The sequence below is a fragment of the Hipposideros armiger genome, unplaced genomic scaffold (genome assembly GCF_001890085.2).
Source record: "Hipposideros armiger isolate ML-2016 unplaced genomic scaffold, ASM189008v1 scaffold_965, whole genome shotgun sequence".
Taxonomy (NCBI): Eukaryota; Metazoa; Chordata; class Mammalia; order Chiroptera; family Hipposideridae; genus Hipposideros; species Hipposideros armiger.
The window spans coordinates 137,403-161,477 of record NW_017732315.1 but is presented as its reverse complement, the minus strand read 5'-3'; the positions used below and the strand labels follow the sequence as shown (position 1 = coordinate 161,477).

Here is a 24,075-nt window from a genome sequence, read left to right as displayed (position 1 = left end):
TTTAATACCAATATTCCAGTTCTTCTTACACGACTTGCTAGAGAAGTAGAAAGTTGCTTTTTTGGAGGGGGAAACCGGGCAGGGAGGAAAGGTACCCTGTAACGTCAGGAGCAAGGGTGGGGGTTTCTTTGGATGAGATTAGGCTGAGTTCTGGCCCTTTAAACTCGAGGGGGAGGATCCGGAAGTGGATGGGCGGGATGAAAGGCCCTGATATATAAGAGGGCCCAGCCGCGCGGGGTCTCTAATCTGCCATTTTCTGTCCGCGAATTAGTCTTTGGTGTCCGGAATTCCCTCTGTTTTCCTCACAGGCTGTATTCCGTCCGCTGGCCCACCACCTCAGGGGAACGATGGCCGCAGACTCCACAGCAACTGCCGCCATCGCCGCGGAGCTGGTTTCCTCCGACAAGTAAGCGGGACCGTGGAGAGCTTGAGGCACTGGCCAGTCCGCGGGGAGGGGATGGTGGACTGGGGATCCCCAGGAGGGAAGACCGGTGGGCGGGAGGACTTCCCTCCCGGTGAACAGCCGTTGCAGTTCGGGGAGGCCTGGACACTGGTGAAGTCCACCTCTTGCAGAGCCCGGCGTATTAGTTGTAACGCGGGTCGGTTGGCGCCCCCTGCCCCGTTTTTTGCGGCCGCCATCTTGCTGGGGGCAGCGGCGGCGGTCGCCGTCGCCTGCCCCTCTTCCTCCCGCGGCCCGGGGCTATCCGCGGGGAGGCGGGACCCTAGCGCGTCTGTGTGCCTTCACGTCCCTACTGTCCCCGCACTCGTGTGGTGCACGCTGCCAGTAGGATTCCCCAAACAACCAGGGAAAATAACCAATAGAGATTTGGCGCCAAAAAAAAGAAAAGCCCTGCCTGCGCGAGGGAGGTTGGACCCGTGGGGTCGGGGGCGGGGCCTCTTGAAGGGCGGGGTCTTGCGCCTTTGCGTTCGCTTGCTTCTGCTGGCTTTCAGCAGGGGGCGGGGTCCTGAGGAGGCGGGAAAACTTCCATTGTTTGGGGCTGCGCGGCCGGAGCCTCGGACTTCCGCAGTGGGGCGCGGTGACTCTAGTTACCCCGCGGCCTCTTCGCTCACCTGGTGCCTTCCTACCCACAGCTAGCTCCGTTCTTCGTTCTCTGGTGGAGAGCATCGTGGTTCTCTAGATTTTGGGGTGTTGGCGAGAGACCTGGCTGCTTCTGGGGTTTTTTATTGGACGCGAAGTATTTTCACCCTAGTGCTACGTCTAGCTCTCCTCATTGGCAGCAGCGTTTGGTTGCTAGGTGAATAAGCAGTATGCACTAAGTGTAGTAGAATGACGGAAGGGAATGATCCAAGATATACTTGCCATTCAGATCTACGGTATTTATTTTTTTTTTTTTAGCTGAGCCATCCTGCTACCTGTTGGCAGCTCAGCGGCTGCTCAGCTCGGGCTGGACTCGAACCGCTGTTGCCCAGAGCTCAAACTCTTGAGCGAGCTCTTAACCAACTGAGCCACTCAGCCGGCCCCTCTACGGTGTTTCTTGAATAGTGAAGGGAACACTCTGTTCATTAGAGAAAGAAACAATTGCTCTTTTCCATCTAATAGGTCTGATATCCCAATCTTCCTTTATTTTTTAGGGGCCTTGTTTTATTTTTTTCCTTGTGCACTTTAGAAGTTAGCTTCCTCCGCTATACAGGGATAGGCTGCTGTGAGGTCTTTGTGATTGATCCATTATAGGCTTACACTCTGATTGTATTAGTACATTTACAGTTAACAGAGTTCTACTTTTCTATCTACTCTACCACTTTTTGCTACCCACTACTTTTGGGGTAGTTTTGAATGTTTTTTATTTAATCCACTTGAGTATACTGTAAAGTAGCTATCTTCTATAGGTGAGAAAAATAAAGATTAGCATGCAGGATTTAATTCCAAATAAGTGGCAGAGACTGCGTTAAACCCCAGTTTTTCAAATTTATTTCTTCATTGACAACCCAAAAGCTTACCTAGGAGGAAATTGCATGAAAACCTAATTAGCTAGTCTGAGAGAACAATAATGACAACATTCCTCAGTTAAATGTTGGTTGGGGTTATTCAGAGGTAAAACCACACCTAAGGTGTTTAAGGGGGAGGGTAAAGAAAATAACCTTGAGTTTAGACTTGAATAGGAATGCACATTATAATTCCAGCATAACCATTGAAAGAATAACAACATGTATAACTTCCAAACCAGTAGAGAGAAAAAATAGAGTGGGAAACTTTAATTCAGAGTTGATTTTGATACCAGCTTCATTTCTTTCTTTTTTTTTTTTTTAAGATTTTATAGGGAGAATTGGGGGAGGGGAACAGCACTGCGGAATCGGGGTAGGGGAACAGACAAGTTGCTGTCCTTTTGTTCTTCAATCTAGTCGGGGAGTACACGCTTCACTGGCCCATGTTGGTATTATTGCATTCTTCCCGGGTGAGGCAGTCAGTCACCGGCCACTGGACGGTGGCTCACGGCAGCTCACTGCAGCCTACACGGTTGCCGGAGACTCCAGGTCGAGGCTCAAGGCAGCCCAGCTTCAGGTCGAGCTGTTGTTCACCATCTTAGCTGTAGAGGGTGCAGTGTCACTGTCCTCCTGTGGGATCCAAACCAAGGCCCTGCTGCTCAGAGCCTGCGTCCCAAACCAACTCTTAACCAACGTGTCACAAGGCCGGCCCCCAACTTCATTTCTTAAGTAGTGATGTTGGACCATAGTTTTGTCATTGTAAAAAGCTTCAATTGGGCTTCTGTTCCTCTTGTCATTTAAACAACATGACTAAAGGTAATAATTGTCTAAAGGCTAAATCAGTCCTTGTTATGATAGTTAGCTTTCTAACTAGTACTTAACTGTTTTGTTTATGTTAGAATGATAAAGCATATAGCAGTTTGTACTGTAGTGGTAAGGAGAAATGAGAAAACTCAGAAGAAAGTTTTGTGATGCATTGAATTTTGGCTTATCTGTCTTATATTTCCTAAACTGCTTACCTGTTGCTTTAGAAGACATGTCAAAATTGGTTTAGTTCAGTAATCAAGTTCTGGCACCTTACATGCTAAGTGGCAAAATCACATGCCCTAATCCTACCCTAGTGATTCAGAATCAGTCGCCTATTTTAACAAATACTGATTTAGGTGTCAGGCTTTGTGCTTGGTGCCAGGCTGCTACAGGATAAAATATATATGGTTTCTCAGAGCAAAATCCTGAACAAATTGTATGTAGTTATTCTACATTGTTGTATAAGTGGTAGCCAACTTGCCATATATCTGAACACTTAGCAATATATCTTGGAGATCATTCCTCACCAGGACATTTCGGCTGCATTGTATTCTATTCTGTGGCTCTCTAATTACAATTTCCCTATCGTTGGACATTTGAGTTTCCAGCATTTAGTTATTTAAAATAGTGCTACAGTGACTAACCTTGTAATAAGCCATGGACTACTGTATTTGTAGGGTAAATTTCTAGAAGTAGAATTGCTGGATTAAAGAGTTAGTATTCGTTTGTTTTTTATAGATGTTGCCAAATAGGCCTTCATAGAGTTTTGTGAATTTAAACTTCTGTTCACAGTATATAGGAGTACCTTTATCCTACACCCTTTTCTTTGACTTTGATGGGTAAAAAAATGCTTTCTCATTACAATTCTGTGTTTCTCTTAAGAATGAGTGTGAAAATGTTTGAGCTGTTTGTGTTTTCTGTGAATGTGTTTATATCTTTAATCTTTTCCTGTTGGGCTTGATTCTACGTATATTTGTTAAGTTAACCTTTTGTAAAATGAATTCGATGGAGTAGAATTTATCAATCTTTCATGGTTTCTGAATTTAAAAAGGCCTTCTCCCAATAAGTTCCAAAGTAATTTTCCCATGATTTCCTCTAATACTTTTTATATTTTATATAATGATTTTTCAAGAGAAGCAGAAATCCAGATTTTTGTGTGATATTTTTATAGTTTTAAATGTAGAACTCTAACATTACAAAGTAACTGAATAACATGTCTGTGGCTCAGGTAGAACATGAACATCAGTTTATAATTTTTGTTCTGATCCAGTGTTTCTTAGAGTATGGTCCCAAAACCAGCAGTATGAGAGTATGAGCCCTGGGAAATTTAAGAAATACAGAGCTTGGACCTCATAGTAGCCCTATGGAATCAAACTCTAGGGGCTGGGGCTCAACAATCTGTTCTAACACGTCCAAGTGATTCTCATGTAGACTGAAGTTGGAGAACCACTGCTTTAATCCATCTTTTCTTCTGACTCTACCGGTTGAATCTTAGTTGTGGGTGGGCATAGCTCACCATCCCCTGTGGGAGTCAAAGGGCAACCTTGTTGTTAGGAGCATGTGCTCTCACCAGCTGAGCCATCCTGCCACATGTTGGCAGCTCATCTTGGGCACAGCTCACTGGCCCATGGAGGAATCGAACCGGCAACCCTGTTGCTCAGAGCTCGCGCTCTTAACCAACTGAGCCACTTGGCCGGCCACAGGAAACTTTGCTTTTTTCAAAACACACACACACACACACACACACACACACACACATATATATATATATATTTATTTATTTATTTTTTTAAAGATTTTTATTGGGGAATTGAGGGATGGGAACAGCGCAGGGGAATTGGGGAAGGGAAACAGACAAGTTGCTGTCCTTTTGTTCAGTCTAGTTGTGAAGGACGTTGCTTCACTGGCCCAAGTTGGCACCATCATTGTGCTCTTCCTGGGCAAGGCAGATCAGTCGCCGGCTTCTGGATGGCCTCTCATGGTGGCTGCTGGCCGCTCACGCTGGCTGCTGGCTGCTGGCTACATACGGTAGCCCATGGCAACCCACTGCCACAGGGGCTGCAGCCTACGCGGTTGCCAGCCACTCACAGCAGCCCAGTTCCAGGTTGAGCTGTTCAGCATCCTAAGCCAGCTCTTAACCAATGCGCCACTCAGCAGGCCCAAATAAACCTTATTTTTAGTGAGCAGTTTTGTAGAATGAAGTTTGTCAGGGATGTATATATGGCATTATAACAAATACTGCATTCTCTTCCATCTGATCATAAACTCCAAGCAAGTATGAGACTGCCTTGTTCACTGTGGTATACCTCATGCTTAGCAAATAAGCATTTGAGGGCCGGCCGAGTGGCGTGTTCGTTGGGAGTTGGCTTGGGACGCCAGTCTGAGCATCAGGGCCCTGGTTCGGATCCCACATGAGGGCCATTGACGCTGCGCCCTCTACAGCTGGGATGGTGAACAACAACACCTGGAGCTGAGCTGCTGTGAGTTGCTGGCGACAGCATGGGCTGCAGTGAGGCTGGCCGGTGGCTGGCATGTGCTTTTGTGGGCTGCCATGGGCCGTTGTGAGCGGCTGTCCAGTGGCCGGGGAGTGACTGCCTCACCCCAGAAGAGCACAATGATGATACCAACATGGGCCAGTGAGGGAGTGTCCTCCACAGCTAGACTGAGGAATGGAGAATAGCAACTTGTCTGTTCCTCTAACCCCAACACCCCAGTAAAATCTTAAAAAAAAAAAAAAAAAAGGATTTGAAGGCGTACGATTAAATTGAGTAAATAGTAAGATCTTAATGTCATGTTGGGCTTTTAATAATAAAACGGTAGCTCTTTGTATAGGTTTATATATTTTTTAATTTACTTAATTCCAGGCTTAAAATAGTCTCTCTTAATTTTTCCCCTCGTTTTCATTACAGAATTGAAGAAGATGCTCCTGCCCCTTCTACCTCTGCCGATAAAGTGGAGAGGTAAGATTTTTTTTTACATGGTACAGTTAGTTAGATTTATATCTGGCACATAAACAGTGCTGTATAACTTGTGGGCAGTTATTTTTAATAGGTAACAAATAAGACTGGATATTAATGTACTTGTCTGTAATTTAAAGTATGGAGTCCTGACAAGGATGTCTTCAGCGGTTTTTTTTGCATTGATTAAAATATTAGAATAAAAAGTTATTTAGTTTTGTTCCTTACTCAGTATGCAACATGCCTGGCAAATAGGTAAAAAAAATTAACCTATTTTTTTTAATACTTCTGTTGATTTAGATCTATACTTTGTAAGGTTGCCATTTTCAATTTTGATGTTAATCTAGTTTAAGTTTTAAATTTTATATTGAGCTCATATCTACTTCCATGTAACTTCCTCATCTTGATGTGACCATGGTTCTTAAATAGAGATAAAGCATAATAATTTAATAGAAAGCTTATCCAAAAGGTAGGTGCCTGGATTGCATTCCTAGAGATTTCATTTGTTAAGCTTGAGACAGAATTTAGGTTTGTGTGTTTGGAAAAGCTTCCTGATGATTCTTAAGCTCTGATCATTCTTAAGCTCAGTTAGGCTGAGAATCACTGTTTTAAATTCTCTTCATTCCTTCTGCAGAATATCTCTGCATGTGTTTTTCGTGAGTCTTTAGGTTTTTGTTTTATGTTTTTCATGTTGTCTTAAATCCCCTTGTTATCTTGGTTATTTAAATTATGTCTTCTAGAAATATTACCTAATGATTTGTGAGTCAATCTGGTTTTTGGGTAGGAGTACTGCTTAGGATTGGTCTTAAACACACATTCACGTAACTCTTTCAGAGGGTTACTCTTTGGATATACCATAATATTTAAATTTCTGGACTGAGCATAAGGGGTAAATGTAGCTAGTCTTTCTGACCCCCCACACAACACAGTGCTGACGTGTAATTATCAATTTTATAAGCACTTGTGATTTGTTTTCCTTTTTTTTTTTTAAATTTTATTGGGGACTTGAGGTAGGGGAACAGCATTGGGGAATCAGGGAAGGAGAACAGACAAGTTGCTGTCCTTTTCTTCATCAGTCTAGTTGTGGAAGATGTCGCTTCACTGACCCATGTTGGTATTATCATTGCGCTCTTTCCAGATGAGGCAGTCTCTCGCTGGCCATTTGATGGCTGCCTGTGACGACTCATGACAGCTCACACCAGCTTCTGGCCAGCCCCACTGCAGCCTACGCTGTCGCCGGCGACTCATGGCAGCCCAGCTCCAGGTTGAGATGTTGTTCACCATCTTAGCTGTAGAGGGCCCAGTGTCACTGGCCCTCATATGGGATCCTAACCGGGGCCCTGCTGGTCAGAGCTGGCGTCCCAAGCCAACCCTTACCCAACGCGCCACTCAGCCGGCCCCCATAACCATTTTTAAGTGTATAGTTTAGTAATGTTGAGTACGTTCACATTGTTGTGGAATCAGTCTCATTTTTACCCCAACTAAAACTGTATCCTTTAAACAACAGGTCCCCGTTGTCCTCTTCCCCCAGTCCCTGACAGCCACCATTTCTAGTTTCTGTCTCTATGAATTTGACTATTATAGGCACCTTATGTAAGTGGAATCATACATCATTTGTCTTTTTTGTGACTGACTTAACTTCACTTAGTATAAAGTCCTCAAGGTTCATTCATGTGGTGTAGTGTCTGTCAGAATTTCCTTTTTAAGACTGAATAATATTTCATTTTATGTATATACCACATTTTGTTTATTCATTCATCTGTCAATGGATACTTGAGTTGCTTCCACCTTTTGGCTATTGTGAATGGTATTGTTACGCACTTGGGCGTACACAATCATTTATGAGTAGAACATCTATTCAGGGTACAAGATAGACTAATGATTATTGATATATTAGTATGAAAGCCTCAGTGGTATGTTTTCAGATTCCTCCATAATTGCCAAGAGCCTTTAAAAAAGTATCACTTGTTGGGCCGGGCCAAGTGGCTCAGTTGGTTAAGAGCTTGCTCAAGAGTGTGAGCTCTGAGCAACAAAGTTGCCGGTTCATTTCCCACATGGGCCAGTGAGCTGCACCTGAGCTAAGCTGCCAACAGGTGGCCAGGGATGGCTCAGCTGGTGAGAGCATGTTCTAACAACAAGGTTGCCTGTTGGACTCCTGTATGGGATGGTGGGCTATGCCTACCCACAACTAAGACTGAATTCGGGACCTTGAGCTGAGCTGCCGTCCGGTTGGCTCGGGATAGAGCACGCACTCTTAACAACGATGCTGCCGGTTCAACTCCCACATGGGATGGCGGCTACACCCACCTGCAACTAATTGAATGCAGCATCTTGATCTGAGCAGCGCGACTGGACTTGGAGCTGAGCTTGCTGTGCCCTCCACAACTAAGACTGAAGGACAACAACTTGGCTGTTCCCCTTCCCCCAATAAAAAATCTTAAAAAAAAGAGAAAGTACCACTTGTTGAGTTTTGGTGGAGTATCAAAGGAGAATATTAAGTTACCTGAAAAAGTTTTCTAAGTACTCCCTTTTTCAAGTATGTATCTGTATGAGGTCAGATATTTTTATACTTCAATGAAAACAGCAAATCACAACATATTAAATAGAGAAAAGTGGATATGAAAGTCCAGTTGTCTTTTTTTTAAAGATTTTTATTGGGGAATTAGGGGATGGGAACAGCGCTGGGGAATTGGGGGAAGGGGAACAGACAAGTTGCTGTCCTTTTGTTCTTCAGTCTAGATGTGGAGGATGTTGCTTCACTGGCCCAAGTTGGCACCATCATTGCGCTCTTTCCGGGCGAGGCAGATCAGTCGCCGGCTTCTGGACGGCTGCTCACGCTGACTGCTGGCTACACACAGTAGCCCATGGCAACCCACTGCAGCAGGGGCTGCAGCCTCCGACGTCACTGGTGACTCACAGCAGCCCAGCTCCAGGTCGAGCTGTTGTTCAGCATCTTAGCTGTAGAGGGCAGTGTCACTGGCCTTCATGTGGGATCCGAACCGGTGCCCTCTGGCGTCCCAAGCCAGCTCTTAACCAACGCACCACTCTGCTGGCCCCAGCTGTCTTTTAATAAGCCAGAATTTGAAGAGATTTTTAAAAATGTAAAATAGTCGCAATCTTCTCACTAAATATTTTTTGTTTTGAAAATAGTTGTTTTTCATAAGTTATGTTAACATGTAACATTTTAAAGTATTTAATTTTTTTACTTTTAATTTCAATATGGTAAATACCAATAGATATTACTCATATACACAAAGGCTCTTTGAGGGCCTTCAGTAATTTAATAGTGTAAAAAGTCCCGCAACCATAAAGTTTGAGAACCAGTGCTCTTTATGTCAGACCAACAATTCCACTGGTACACTGGATCCAGTCCTCAGTCATCTACTCAAGATCAGAGCTTCTATAGTTCTGTATCCTGCAATACTTAACTATGAGATTATTTATACCAACCTACTAAGCATTCCCATTTTTAATTCTTTGTTTGATCTCCTATATCCCCTTCCATCTATTCTTCTGTTTCTTTGACAGGAAAACATGAAAGAGTTGACTTACTTTGTTTCTTTCTCTTTTGTTCTTTCTTGAATCTTCAATCAAGTTTTATTTTCATCATTCAATTAAAATGATCTTGCTTATGGTCATTAATGCCATTTGTATTCCTTAATCCAGTGATCAGTTAACTTTTTTTTTTTTTTTTAAAGCTGACCACCCTGCCACCTATTGGCAGCTCAGGGGCTGCTCAGCTTGGGCCCGGAATTGAACCGGCGACCCTGTTGCTCAGAGCTCACACTCTTGAGTGAGCTTTTAACCAACTGAGCCACTTGGCCGGCCCTGATTAGTTAATTTTGTCAGTAACATTTGATTCAGTTGATCACTTCCTTTATTTTTCATTTGGCTTCTGGGATCATCCATCATTGGCTATTCTTTTTGTTTTGTTTCTCTTACCTCTACTATAGGCGTTCTCAGTCTGGTGACCTCTTTATTAATAGTCACTCACTAGGTTATCTTTCCCCAGTTCAACTGAGTCCTGTGGCTAGTACAACTTGCTGTATGAGTTTATTGTTGTTTTGTAATTAATTTTTTGTTGCTTAATTAGCAACTACTTATAGTAACATACAATATAGGCTTTGTGAGTAGATAAACTTTTAAGAGAAAATATTCTAGTCAAGCTCTGAAAATGTTGCCTTTGAGAATTCTTTTGCTTTTGTAGTGATAAATGTGTGTTAGCTAAGCCTTGCCAGAGTAGTAGTAGGCTTAAAGAGATTATTATGGTTTAAATGTAGCAGGTATTCAAAAAATGACTTAAAAAGAATTTGACACTTGAAAAAAATCTTTTTCTTGCAGTTTGGATGTGGATAGTGAAGCTAAGAAGCTATTGGGTTTAGGACAGAAACATCTGGTGATGGGGGATATTCCAGCAGCTGTCAATGCATTCCAGGAAGCAGCTAGTCTTTTGTAAGTACTGTGTTTTGCTATGATGTGATATTATATTCCTAATAAATTTGAGTCATAAAAAGTTTTTTGGGAAAAGGAATAAAGTGCAAGAGTTTAAAAAGATGATTATTTTTCATTTACAAGTTTGTTTCTGTAACTTCTATGTAGGTTTTATAGAGCAATTTTAGCCTTTGATTTTCCTGAGTAACATAATTTTTTTTCTGGACACCACTTATTAGGGTGCCTAACTTGTCCTGGTTTGTTCTGGAACTTTTCCAATTTCAGCACTGGACGTTCTGTGTCGGGGGAAAACTCCTCAACCCCAAGCAAGCCATGATTGGTCACTCTATCACACTAACATTATTAACACAGCATTTTTCATATATTCTTAGCACCTTTGTTAGTTGTAACTGCTAGGAAGTTGATAGTTACCACCAAGTGACCATATAGATCTATATCTTCGGGAAACAGGTTGGCTTTAGTGCCTCAAAATTGATTTATTTTAGCCAAAGACTTTAATGTACCTCCACTCTGAGAGAAAAAGTGTGTTAAATCTTCAAGCAGTAGCCTTTCAGCCTATGACTTGGTTTGAGCTAGTTTCCTCTAAGATACTATTACCAATAGCAATTGAAATTAGTTATGTTTCTTAAATTAGTTGATGGTATTATATACAGTTGAGTTGAAGAAGTCTTCCTTATAAAAGAAATGCTTATAATGAAGCTGGGTTTCAGGTTTGAGGCTCACACTGATTAAAAGTCTTCTTCATTCCTTCTATTCAGTCAGCCAGCGTCATATCAGCCCATTCTTTTTCTTAACTTCACTTCCCCTTCCAACATCTAGAACAGAATCTTATTCCTGGATGTGTACAGTAAACTCGTCTGGCCTCTGGCCTCTTCATTTGTCACCACCCAGGTCTGAAGAACTGTGGCTCTGGTATTCAGTGGTGTGCTGGGGTAGAGCCCACATTTTATCTGATGCTAAGTATTTAGGTATTTTTGTATAAAAATTTATGGTTACCTTACAATGTAAAATGTTAAAATCTAAGTTTTTAATATTAAGCAAAAGAAACACTTAGCTTCTTCTAGATTCCTGGAGCGATCAGTATTTTCACTGTCCTGCCACTAAAGGAATTTAGGAGGAAGATTTGAGATGCAGTATTCTAATCTAGTAGACTATCCTTAAAACTTGACCTTCGTCACAATACTTCCTGCTTAGTTTCTTTACTCTCACTGGACTCTCAGACTGGTAGTTGACCTGACTTTGCATGACTTCTGCCAATTCCTATACACCGTGAAAAGGAGTCTCCTTACTTTACATAAGGTACCTTCTCCTTCCTATTTATCACACTTGTGTGACTTTTCACCTTCCCTCTTCCCTGTCTGGATATTAATATCTAAAACTTATATATATATATTGCTATCTGTATTTCTAAGCATTGTTTTAAATGCTTTTATATACATTAACTCAGTTCCTGTAATAGCTCTTTGAGCAGTTTTTGACATTTCCATTTTGCAGATGAGAAAACCAAGGCACTGTGAGTTAACTTGACTAAGGCTATACAGCTAGTTAAAGGTCAGAGGTGGGATTTGATCCCAGGCTTTCTGGCTCCAGAGAACATGCTCTTAACTGTATCATGATGCCTTTCCATGTACCTTAATTATCCTTTAGGTCTCAGCCAAAGATTCTCTAACTATTCTGGCCCACATAGAGACTCATCTTATAGCAGAAGAAATACCTATTAATGTAGTTTGGCTCTTAGATTATATATGGTAACTGTAGTAAATGGGTGTCATTTAGAATATACAATATAGATGAAGAACAGGCAACGTGAACTTTATACACTATTTCTTAGGTCAAGGTCCTTTTGACCTTGATTGGAAAGCAAGAGGGAGAGGAGAGTATTGGTTTCCTAGAAGGGTGTGTTACTGGAGAAATGTCATTTTATAACTAAAGAACTAGAAGTAAATGTTGTAGAGTAGATGTTAATTAAGATCTTAGATCTTTATTCTCTTTGTAGAGGTAAGAAGTATGGAGAGACAGCTAATGAGTGTGGAGAAGCTTTCTTTTTCTATGGGAAATCACTTCTGGAGTTGGCAAGGTATGTCTTTCAAGCCGCAGTTTATAAGTAGGATATTTTGTATCACTAATGGCCTATTTAAAAACTGGATTAGAAGGAGCATGAAATATTGATGGAAGTTTTGAAAGGCACTTGATGCAAAGTGTAAAGTTATATGTAGGTTTTGTTTTGACTTGGGGTCATTAGAAGCAGAGACCTTTCCATTAGTGAACAGCCAATAATTTAGCAGAGTCCAATATAGAGAATCTTTAAAACGCACTCTCAGCTACTCCAAAATAATCACCCTTAACAAGCACTGGATGAAGGACAATTTGAAAGCACTAGCAAGTGAGAATGTCTAGTAAATAAAGCTCATAAGTAACCTTAACTGTTGGAAAGTTGTATATGTTTTACCAGAATTTATTAATCAGAATAAAATACATTGAGGTTACACAAAACCAGCAAATTATCCATCGCCTATTTAATCTTAGTTCTGGTAAGTTTTCCAGTTTTTTAGAGCATTCTGATGATTTCATGAAACTCTAGCCAGAATGTGTTTGGCCAGTTAAGGAAATATGTGAGTAGATGTGAAGTTTGGGAGATATGGCCCTATTGTAAAGGAAATCTATATGGATCTTGTTCTTTTGATGAAAGTCCTCTGAAGGGTTTGCTTATTTCCTTCAGTGCTCTCACAGCCTCAATTTATATTAGAAGTTTTGCAGGAGTTCTTACAGTTGATGTTCTCTGCATTTGTTTACTTTTCTGTTGCGTTTATAATATAGGACAAATTTCTGTCTTTCAAAAATTGTTAGGTTCTAGCCATCATACCTTTGGTACTTTTTCCTTTTGTTCTCCTAGAATGGAGAATGGTGTGTTGGGAAATGCCCTGGAAGGTGTGCATGTGGAAGAGGAGGAAGGAGAAAAAACAGAAGAAGAGTCTCTGGTAGAAAATAATGATAACATAGATGGTATGTGGTGTTGCATGTGGCATTCAAAAGATGCGACGGATATTTATTATGTACAAGTGATGGAAACAGGGCTCTCCCTATCCTGTATGGTCTCTCCTAAGATGCTTGGGTGATACCTATATCTGGTGGAGACTGCAGTGGAGGTAGCTGATTAGTGAAATTGACTGCAGGCTTTTGTGAAAGGATAATTTAATTTCCCAAATAAATGGTTATTTAAATTGCTGTTTTAAATATTACAACAACCTTAAACATTTTTCTGATGCAAAGTTTTAAGTCTGTGAAGCTCAGTTATTTTAATAGCAATGCTTACAGAGTCCTTTCAACATTTTTTGTGTATAAGAAAATTAAATCTTAATTTCAAAGCTGAGTTTGGCTTCTAGAGTTTTACATATCAGATGGAGGTCTGTAATGTTTAGAGGAGAATATTAAGCTTGGCATCTCTTCCTAACTGATAATCAGAATGCTCAAGTAAAACAATACCTAATTTAAGGAGCTTGGGTTTCTTTCGCAATAAGTTGCTTTGCTAGCTGGGACTTTTCCCTTTGCTTTTCTCAAAGGGGCAGATAATTTATAGGCCATCTGCTAAAACTTAAACCCAGGCTGTTTGAGGGTTTAAAGGGAATGCATTTTTAGTTTCCATTTATGCCTTTATCATTAAACTCGAAGACATGTTTATGCTTCATGTTCTTTAACCATGTAGAGGAAGCAAGGGAAGAGTTGAGAGAACAGGTTTATGACGCCATGGGAGAAAAAGAAGAAGCAAAAAAACCAGACGACAAATCTCTGGTAAAGCCTGAAATTGATAAAGAACAGAAGACTGAAATGGAGAAGGGTGGAAGAGAAGATATGGATATAAGTGAGCCTGCAGAGGAACTACAGGAAAAAGTTGAATCAACCCCAGATCGGTTAACTGAAACCGCTGAAGAGGCAAAAGGAGCAGCTGCACCAGAAGGACTGAATGAAGCTGAGGTCACTTCTGGGAAGCCAGAACAAGAAGCACCAGATGCTGAGGAGGGAAAATCAGCTTCTGCAACTGACATCCAAGAAGAGTACAGAGAAAAAGGAGGCCAGGAGAAGCAGGGAGAAGTAATTGTGAGCATAGAGGAGGAGCCAAAAGAAACTTCAGAAGAGCAGTCTGTTGTGACTCTAGAAAAGCAGAGCACTGCAGTGGAGGTAGAAGCAGAGCCTATAGCTCCAACAGCCAATCCGATGGATGTGGGTGGGGATGAGCCAAAGGAGCAGGTAGCTGCCTCTGAAAATGAACCAGGAAAAGCTGTTCTTGAGCAGCTGGTAGGGCAAGAAGTGCCTCCTGCTGAAGAGTCACCAGAGGTGACACCAGAGGCTGCAGAGGCCTCAGCTGCAGAAGCTGGATCAGAAGTCGCTGAGAAGCCTGGGCAGGAGGCCACAGTTCTCCCTAAGGATGATGCGGTCAATGGACTGTCAGCTGCAGGAGACCAGACTCCTATTGAACCAGAGACTAATGCAGAAGGTTTGGCAGAAACAAAAGATTGCTCAGGACTAGAGGAGAAGGTCAGGGCAGAGTTGGTTCCTAACCAGGAGGAGACTAAGCTGTCCATAGAGGAGTCTGGGGCAGCAGGAGATGGGGTTGAGACCAAGGTAGCCCAGGGAGCTACTAAGAAGTCCCAAGAAGACAAAGCTAAGATAGCTGCTAATGAAGAAACACAAGAGAGAGAAGAACAGATGAAAGAGGGTGAAGGTAACCGGGATATGCAAGAGCTGCAGTGGGTGGAGTACATTCTGGATTTGACTCACTAATCCTGGGTAAAAGCCAGCCCTCCATTCAGGATTTTCCGTCTGCCTTTGGATTAGGGAAGGGCTAATGAAAATGGGGCTAGTTTAAGAAGGTTGTGATAAGTTGAGCAAGTTAGATCAAAAGCAAGTGTTCTTTAGCTGGCTTATAAACTAATGCTTTTACTAACTGCAAAATAGGCCTCTGATTTCTGAGACTTGGCTAGCTCTCAGTAACTTGCTGTACCAAACTAGCCAATAAAGATGGATGGGGGGTAGGGAAATAGTGGGCTAGGCTGGCAGAGAATGCTGAATGGATGTTCACTTGCATGCCTCTGGATTGTTTTTACTGTTCACACAGTTTCTTTTTCTCTGCTTTAGGAAGCAGGGTAAGAGCAGTAGAATCCACTGAATTGGTACACTTTAAACAGGCATGCCATTTAAATGAAGACAGCCCTTGAATGTTGTATCACCGGAGTGCAAGAATTCTGGTGACTCTTTAATTTTAGTCTTCAGGAAGTGTTTAGAGGCTTATTTATATTCGTTAAATTAGCCTCCTCCAAAAGATTAAAAAGCTTAACCATTAGCCCTCTTGCTGCTTTCTCCCCTCATTTCATGCTTGCTTTGGCTGCTAAACTGAAATTTTTGTTACTTAAAACATAAAGTGTGAATGCTTTCTTTGTAAAGTATTATTTAGTCTAACTGGGATTCAATTTCATCAAGATGTATAAGCCTCTAATTAGTAATTACATAATTGGCACGTCTGAATTGAGTTGTACTGTTAATTTGAGGATTCTACTGTCAAGGTTTATCTAACGGTATTAATAACTACAGGTATATACCAATTAATCATTATTACTTGATATAATTGACAGGCTACTTCAAAAGTTCCTGAAAGTTTTAGATTTTCAAACACTCATTATCAGTATTTGCAGTTCATTCTGGTAAACTTCCTTCTACCTATGTGCAGGTCTCTGCACTCCAGCCAGCATAGGCATGGTAACCAGAAGTGAATTGGCTACATGGTAGCACCATTGGGCTGCATATGGGCTTTAGAAATTCTTTATGGAAAAAGCACAAAACTGAATTCCTCAACTTACTAAAAAAAATTTCCATGTCTTGATCTTTATTGCTAGTGAGCAAGAATAGTAAAAAGCTCTGCTGGCTCTCTTAAGTTGGACTTAGAATAATAAGCCTACAGTAGAGATGTCATATTTCTCCAGTTTGTTCAAAACCTATTCAGTTGGATCACAAGTAACATTCATTGCTAGAGCTCTCTCATATACATTACTTTTGATTCCAAAATGATGCTATGTAGGTAGTAGTAACTCCAGTTATAGTGATGAGGAAATTGAGGCTTAGGATTTCTGTGATTTGTTTAGGGTCAAACAGGAAGTCATAGTACTGGAATCCGGCCCTAGATCTGACTTGAATGTATTGTTCTTCCCAAGCAACCTCACACCGAGGAAGGCAACTTTTATCCCCTTCCTTCCTTAATTTATTTACCTCATATTGGGAATTCATGTAGCAACACTAACCTGCAGAAATCTTGTAGTAGTTTTACCTTAAAACCCTATTTCCTACCACCTCTTGGGCTGTTCATATCCCTAGTAAAGATCATTAGTCTTTCTAATTGTCATGCTAGATATGATTGGTAAATGAACAAAATTTTAATACTGTAAACATAAAGCTCAGTCATGCTCAGATGGGCTATACTGGAGTGGTAACCTAACTATCCTGTGCGAGTGCTAGAATAACAGAATCAACGGATTGCTTTTACTTTGCCATTAAGAGTCATTCTTCTGGTTTGCACTGCTCTATACCCAATTTTTTTGGGGTGGGGGGGGGTTAATAGCTGAGCCATCCTGCCACCTGTTGGCAGCTCAGCTCGGGCTGGGAATTGAACTGGCCAACCCTGTTGCTCAGAGCTTGTACTCTTGAGCGAGCTCTTAACCAACTGAGCTACTTGGCCGGCCCTGTGCCCCATATTGTTTTGAAGAGCCTACAAAATCAGAGAAATGGTGTAAAACAGTGCCTCATTTCTCTGAAGGATGATAATAGGCATATCACAAAGAAGAGTCCCATTTTCTAAGAAGCTTAGAAAATATTTTAACAGCTCTCTTACGGACATCAGGGCATTCCCATCAATACCTGGTACAGGTTGCAAAGTGTTGTTTAAAGTAATGGCTTTCTCATTAACCTAGCTCGCCACCATTCCATGAAGGTGGTGCAGATTCCTCAAGAAAAATGAGTGTTTTTCCCAGACTTAAGAATTTTAATTTAAAAATTTGATGTAAAACTGCAGATAGATATGTTACACCAAATTAAAATGTCACCTTCTAACATTCTGGTATGAGTAGGAACCAGATACCAGATCATTAAGAACAGTGTATAGAATAATAATTACCATTTTGTCAATTTCTCCTGCAAATTGAGAAGATAGTGGTTTTTTGAATCTGTTACAAGAACACATAGATCTACCACACCTGACTTGAATATTCTGCGGCAGGATGGACTTTGCTGTCAGAGTCAATAAAACCACACATCTAGTCTAACAAAAGGGGACTAAGTACACAAACCACTTGAAAATTTGGTATGGAAAGATAGTGGTGTGTGGTGGTGGGTATTTGTGTTTCAGAAGTACTATTGTAAATTACATAGCCAATAAGAGAGAAGTGAGCCACTTGATAAAACAAGGCTTGTTCACTATGGAGGTTAATTAGCTTGTTACTTGTAATTTGGCTCTTAGAGGACTTTAATTTGTCCTATTAATTGATAATATGTAGGAATTTTATGTGCCTGTTGTCATCCTGAAGCAGTATTGCTAGACTGATAAAAGTCCTTTTTAATCTGACTTCATGGCTCTTAGGCTTAATTTTCACATTTACATTCCTGTAGTAGGTTGTTAGGAGACAAAGACAATATTTGAGCTCTTGCTTGTTTTAAAAATGCTTAATGAAAGAAATCACAGGTAGGCACATTATACCCAATTCATTAATTATACCCCTTAAAGCCCATTTTAATCACGTGACATTCTGAACTTTGGTATGTAGAGCTATTTATTAGCGACCTGTCCTTCCAGGAAGTTGTGAGTGTATGTCAATATGGCTGCAGATTTTAACGTGGTACTGGAGTGAAATAACGTTGTGGTACTATTCACTCAAATTCTGTACATGCTAGAGCTGGCTGGAGTCTGTGGCGTGCTCATTGGTGAGAGTAAGGGCTATGCTTTTCTTTCCATAGCTCTGTTGTGGGAAAGCTAAGTCTCTTGAGCATTCTTGGTCTGAATGGACTGGAATAATTTTAATTTAACTTTTGGTATTTTCTCAGTCTGTGGTTAGTATTATGTAACAAGTGGTCTAAAGACACCAGAGAAACTGGCTTGAGGATGCCTCCAACGGCTTCTGAGTAGATGGGAGCTTCTAGCTAGTGAATAAGAGGCAGTAGCTAATTGGTTCTCATCTGAAAGATCCAGGTTGACTTTTAGGAGAGAAACACTCAGCCATTTGATTGTTGAAGTTCTGAACCATAGACACTATAAGATCACCCAATATTAGACTGTAATCACTGGCCTTATATTTATATCCAGTCCAAATGTTGACTGATTTGGCTTAGCATCTGGCCTGTCCTACCTCGGAATATAGGTTATTTCACAGACGTTTATTGGAATCTCTGACTAATCAGTCAGAAGATAGCCTTAGTATTATCAATACTGAGGAATTTTTGCTTGTAGAAACTGAGGGCTCAGAAGAGGAGGATAAAGAAAATGACAAGGCTGAAGAAACTCCCAATGATTCAGTTCTTGAAAACAAGGTAAATTATTACTTGTTCAGTATCATTGTCTGCTTTCTTATTGTAGGACTGTGGCTTACTAGTATAGGTGTGATTATTATAGATAGCTGTTTCTTAGTTAGGGATTGGGGACCCTTTATTCATGCCTAGAATGGAAAGATCCATTTGCTCTCAGTGACCCAAAATCTAATCTCACTGTTAAATATCACTGACAAAAGTGATGACTTGGAGTAGAAACTTTGTAGGGACCCATTCTGTAGGTTCTAGGGAGAAAGTTTGAATTTTGAATCCTATATCAGGTTTTTGTTTTAAGCCATAATAAATTATATATTTAGGTTTGTAATCTAAAGATGCCTGTCTTTTATTTCTAATTTCAATGATTTGGATGTATTTTTAGTCTCTTCAAGAAAATGAAGAGGAGGAGATTGGAAACCTAGAACTTGCCTGGGATATGCTGGATTTAGCAAAGATCATTTTTAAAAGGTAAATTTCTTGGTGCTTCTAGGCTCAGGTTGGGAGATTGGTGGTTGAAAATAGAAACCAGTTAGGGTTGTTTAAGGTTTCTGATCATTTTTCCTTCTTTTAGGCAAGAAACAAAAGAAGCTCAGCTTTATGCCGCACAGGCACATCTTAAACTTGGAGAAGTTAGTGTTGAATCTGGTAATTCATTTTCCATTTTACTCTCCTCCTGTTTCCCCCCACCTCATCTTTTTCAGATTCCTTAAAATCCAGCTTGATAGATGATAAATTGTGGGCAACTGGCTTTAAAAAGACTGTAGGTTTGGGTTCCCTGTAGTCCCTAGAACAGTGAAGTCTCTTCTGAATGATACTCTGACAAATTCTTGTAGGAGGTTTTTTGTTGTTGTTTTGATTTTTTTTTTATTTTATATAGTCAAGGTTCCTAGAGATGCTATAAAGAAATACAGGCACGCTCCTGCAGATTGGTCTGAAATTCAGAAGTATTATAATACTAATTGCTAGGGCCGGCCGAGTGGCTCAGTTGGTTAAGAGCTCGCTCAAGAGTTTGAGCTCTGAGCAACAGCAGTTCGAGTCCAGCCTGAGCTGAGCAGCCGCTGAGCTGCCAACAGGTAGCAGGATGGCTCAGCTTAAAAAAAAATTAAATAAATAAATAAATAAATAAAAATAAAAAATACTAATTGCTGTTCATTTGCTTGCTGTTTTTCTCTTCATTAGAGAATTACGTCCAAGCTGTGGAGGAGTTCCAGGCTTGCCTAAACCTGCAAGAACAATATCTGGAAGCCCATGACCGTCTCCTTGCAGAGACCCACTACCAGCTGGGCTTGGCCTATGGGTATAACTCTCAATATGATGAGGCAGTGGCACAGTTCAGCAAATCTATTGAAGTCATTGAGAAGAGAATGGGTGAGTTAGCTAGCACCAGCTGTTTTCACGATCTTGATGGATCCAGTAATTGACAAGGTGAAAAAGTGAATCCATTTGTGGTAACTTACTGATCACTTCAGCCTGTTCTTTGTAGCTGTACTAAATGAGCAGATGAAGGAGGCTGAAGCATCACCTACTGAATATGAAAAAGAAATTGAGGAGCTGAAGGAACTGCTACCTGAAATTAGAGAGAAGATAGAAGATGCAAAGGAGTCCCAGCGTAGTGGGAATGTAGCTGAATTGGCTCTGAAGGCAACTCTGGTTGGTTTGGTTTCCTTTTAAAGTTTGATAGTAGGGTGTTCGATATCTTTGAAGGCATCATGGTATTGGTGTTCTGTTTGCTAGGAATCTTAGTTACAAATTGGTTTACAGGGAGTTGGAGGTCAGAAGGAATATTAGAACTCATCTAGTTATTCCTGTCAGATAGTATGTATAATGCTGAAGAGAAGACACTCGAGCCAGACTGAGTTTGACTTCTCTCTTTGCCATTTACTGTGTGTAACCATGGGCGTATTTGCTTAACATTTCTTTGCCTTAGTTGGCTCATTTGTAAAATGGGGATGATAGTACTTGCATGTTAAAATACTTCTGATGGTATAAGACAAATACTATTTGCATAACAATTGTAAACTATTGCTTCCATCTCTGAGAATTCCTCTGTATAGATTAGTGAGGTATTGATTGCCTGGCTCTGCTTTTGGGTGCTAGGATGTAAATTCCTCTGTATAGATTAGTGAGGTATTGATTGCCTGGCTCTGCTTTTGGGTGCTAGGATGTAAACTCCCTTTCTACCCTGCAGCTGGTGATAGGATGTGGAGGGTTTGGTTTAATACCTATACTCTGCCTATACCCTGGGGGGGTGGGGGGGTGGGGGGGTGAGGGGTGGACAGTGTTGCTGTTCTATGGAGGGCCACTAGTATTTGAGGTCTTAATAAGTTGCTTGGATGGTGGGTACCTGTTGTAGGACTGGGTCACTTGAATTCTACCCTGGGGCCCACTGGGGTTTGTCATTTTTCACAGGTAGGGAGCTCTTCTTCAGGTTTCACTCCTAGTGGAGCAGGCTCTTCAGTTTCCATGGTGAGTATTCAGGTGATTTTTTTTTTTTTGGTCACTTAATATTAGGTCTCACTGTTTGTCTCATATATAGCTGTACAATGCTAATGAAAGCTTCCTTTTTGCCAGATTGCCAGTAGAAGGCAAACAGATGGTGCTTCCTCATCAAATTGTGTGACTGATATTTCCCACCTTGTCAGAAAGAAGGTAAATCCACATGCAGTCATTTCTCTTTTTTTCCTTTCTTTTTTGCTCCAAGTGATGCATGAGAAGTATCTTTCCTAATAACCTGGTGCAAAGGTATTTGCAAAGGTGGTGAGGATTTGCAAGTGAAGGTAGTTTTCACTTGAATATCTCTTTATAGCATAATTCTCCTGGCTCAGGGACTGTCAGGAGAGCTGCTGGGGAGGACTGGTCAGATCAGCCCCTTTTAGGGAGCTGGCAGGTTTTCTTTGACAGTCATTCATCCATGCATTCATTTGTTCATTCATTCATTCAGCAGACCTGCTAGTAACTTGAACTCCTGCAAGTCTGCCTTCTGCCTATGTTTGCAATAGTTTTTTTCTCTGTTTACTGATTCAAATGTAGGGTTTCAAACTTGTGGTTTGGTTACTATTCAGATCTACCCATCATGCCACCCTTCCATTAGTGAGGCTGAATTGGTATGTTGGGGCAGACCAATTTATTCTGCAGAGTACAGGTTGGCATCTCCTCCTGTTGCTAGGGAGAGAGCTTTAGAGCTGTGATGTGAATTCTGTTCAGGATCTTTGCACCATGGGGGAGAGGGGTTGTTAAGGAAGTGTTTTTGCAGTTGTCCTTTTAAAAAACATTAAGCATATTTGTGAAGACTTCACAATTATATCTTTAGAGAAAACCAGAGGAAGAGAGCCCCCGAAAAGATGATGCAAAGAAAGCCAAACAAGAGCTGGAGGTGAATGGAGGCAGTGGGGATGCAGTCTCCTGTGGCACTGAAGTTTCGGAAAGCATGGAGGAGGAGGTGGGCAGTTAAAGCAGGGCTTGGACTCTTGCCTCATTTCCCCTTGTTCTCAGGGCTTGGGGAAGCCAGTTCTCCCAAGTGCATGTTCCTCACCTTGGGCCTGTTTGGATTGCTTGAGTGCAACCCTCATTAAAACAAGGAGGTTGTGCAGGAAACAGTTTGGTTATGGAATGCAGGATGTGTCTCTGACAAATGTAACCTATATACACACCACAGGTCCCCCTCTAATGAATGTATGAGAAGACAATTAATTGGCAAGACCATTCAGTCACTTCTGCTTGCTCCTTTCCATGTAATATATAAACATGGGCTCTGTCAGCCCTATTACAGAGAATATAAGAAATGGCTTTCTACTAGGGTCATTGCCCTGTTAGTGTAGGATGCAAAGTGGAATTTAGGGGACCTGTGTGTTTACTTCCTCTGACTGAAGCCTACTCAGTTGTGTAAGATAGAATGGCTTAAAGCGGGTTCACTTATGCCCAGGCTCCCTGTTTATCTTCCAGGCTGAGAATCAGGCTGAAAGCCGGGCAGCAGTGGAGGGGACAGTGGAGGCTGGAGCTACAGTTGAAAGCACTGCATGTTAAGAGGGAGCAGAGCCTTCCTCCCAAGGGAAAGTGTTTTGTATATAATGTATTTTTTCACTTTTGGGGGATTCTTTTTGTATAACTTCAATAAAGATTGTAAGCAAAGGTTTAGGCTTTGATGATTTCTTTTCTTAAATATTGGCTGAATCTGTGCCTTGGAGCACACCGTGTTTTATATAGTGGCCAAAGGTACTTCCCCCCACTTCTGTACTGATTTCTGTGGAAAATTCTGATCCAAATTCCTGTCTGTTTAATGTAGAGATGATCAAGTGTCCCTGCTGGCCCTTCATCTTCCAATGGTGCTATATTTTTTGTTTTAAATACTTGACTGAACCCAGCTGTCTTGCAAGCTTTCAGTGGTGCTGTCCCTGGATGGGGGCTACAAAAACAAGACTTGGTGAAGATCTTGCTCTTTGGTGCTGATACTGTGTGATGGATTCTGAGCTGATAACAGCCTCTAAGCCAGGCCTTGGGTGGCACCTCTGTCTTGTCCACCCAGTCTCCAACTGGGCCCGTAATCCTGTCCTGGAAAAAGAACTGAAGAAAACAGGAGGCGTGGGAGTGATCCTTGAAGTAAACTGGTGTGCTGATTGTAGAGAACTGAGATTCCTGGTTTGAAAGTGGCTGAGGGACACTGGTTGGAAGAATTTGGGGAGACTGTTTGGTTATTTTCTGTACAGAAAGTTTGAATTATCTCAACACTTGGAATTGTTAACCTGTCTGCAGTTTTAACTTCTCAAATAAAGATGCTATAAAGAGCTCCTGGTCTAGACTTGTGTTTAAAGATCTCAGCATGGGATCCTGGGCTGCCTAGAGCATTTCAGTGTGGGACATGTGGTTGAAAGATGGAATCTGGCCCAGCAGTTCTGGCTGCCCAGTCTAAGGGTGCTGGTGCTCAGGGATTGGTACTAAAGCCATGCTATGGGCCCCCACTGATGTCCAAGGTTCAGGGCTAGTGTGAGACTGACTGAGCTGCCTCTGACCTGATCCTTAGTTGAATAACCTATATGAACCAGGTTATGAATTCCAAACAGTGCCTGCCCTATATTACCCAAGGGAATTTAATAATTCTGACACCCACAGGGCTCCTTTACCACTTGGACAGACTGTAGGTTAGAATCTGCTATTTGAACATCCAATGTCAGGCAGAGGGAGCTCTGCTTAACCCCAAATCAACCCCATTTTTCAGAGTTTATATTTTCTCTAAATAAAAAAAGAAAATGAGTTTTTCTGGGCTGGTTACAGTAACAGCTGTAGACTCTTTGGCTCTGAATGTTATTCCTGAAGATGCTGTTGTAAGTTCTGAGGGGGAGGAGGGTGTCAGGCCAGTAAG

At 41.4% G+C, this 24,075-nt stretch overlaps 1 protein-coding gene across 6 annotated transcripts; it reads left to right on the top strand.

Moving 5' to 3' along the window:
• NASP (nuclear autoantigenic sperm protein) lies at positions 1–23,511 on the top strand. 6 transcript variants are annotated; one of them, XM_019630921.1, is made up of 16 exons: positions 1–91; positions 309–406; positions 5,661–5,711; positions 10,050–10,160; positions 12,157–12,237; positions 13,054–13,163; positions 13,864–14,880; positions 18,646–18,725; positions 19,102–19,187; positions 19,291–19,364; positions 19,899–20,087; positions 20,203–20,369; positions 21,129–21,185; positions 21,291–21,368; positions 22,030–22,158; positions 22,662–23,500. In XM_019630921.1, exons 2-16 carry the CDS (start codon positions 348–350, stop codon positions 22,740–22,742), a joined length of 2,370 nt encoding a protein of 789 aa, XP_019486466.1. In that variant the 5' UTR covers positions 1–91; positions 309–347; the 3' UTR covers positions 22,743–23,500. The 6 variants fall into 6 exon arrangements, with proteins under 6 accessions (XP_019486466.1, XP_019486469.1, XP_019486468.1 ...); XM_019630923.1 differs by lacking the exon at positions 1–91 and having other exon boundaries at positions 129–406; positions 23,002–23,500; XM_019630920.1 differs by lacking the exon at positions 1–91 and having other exon boundaries at positions 130–406; positions 22,662–23,511.
• Positions 23,512–24,075: the final 564 nt, after the last annotated feature.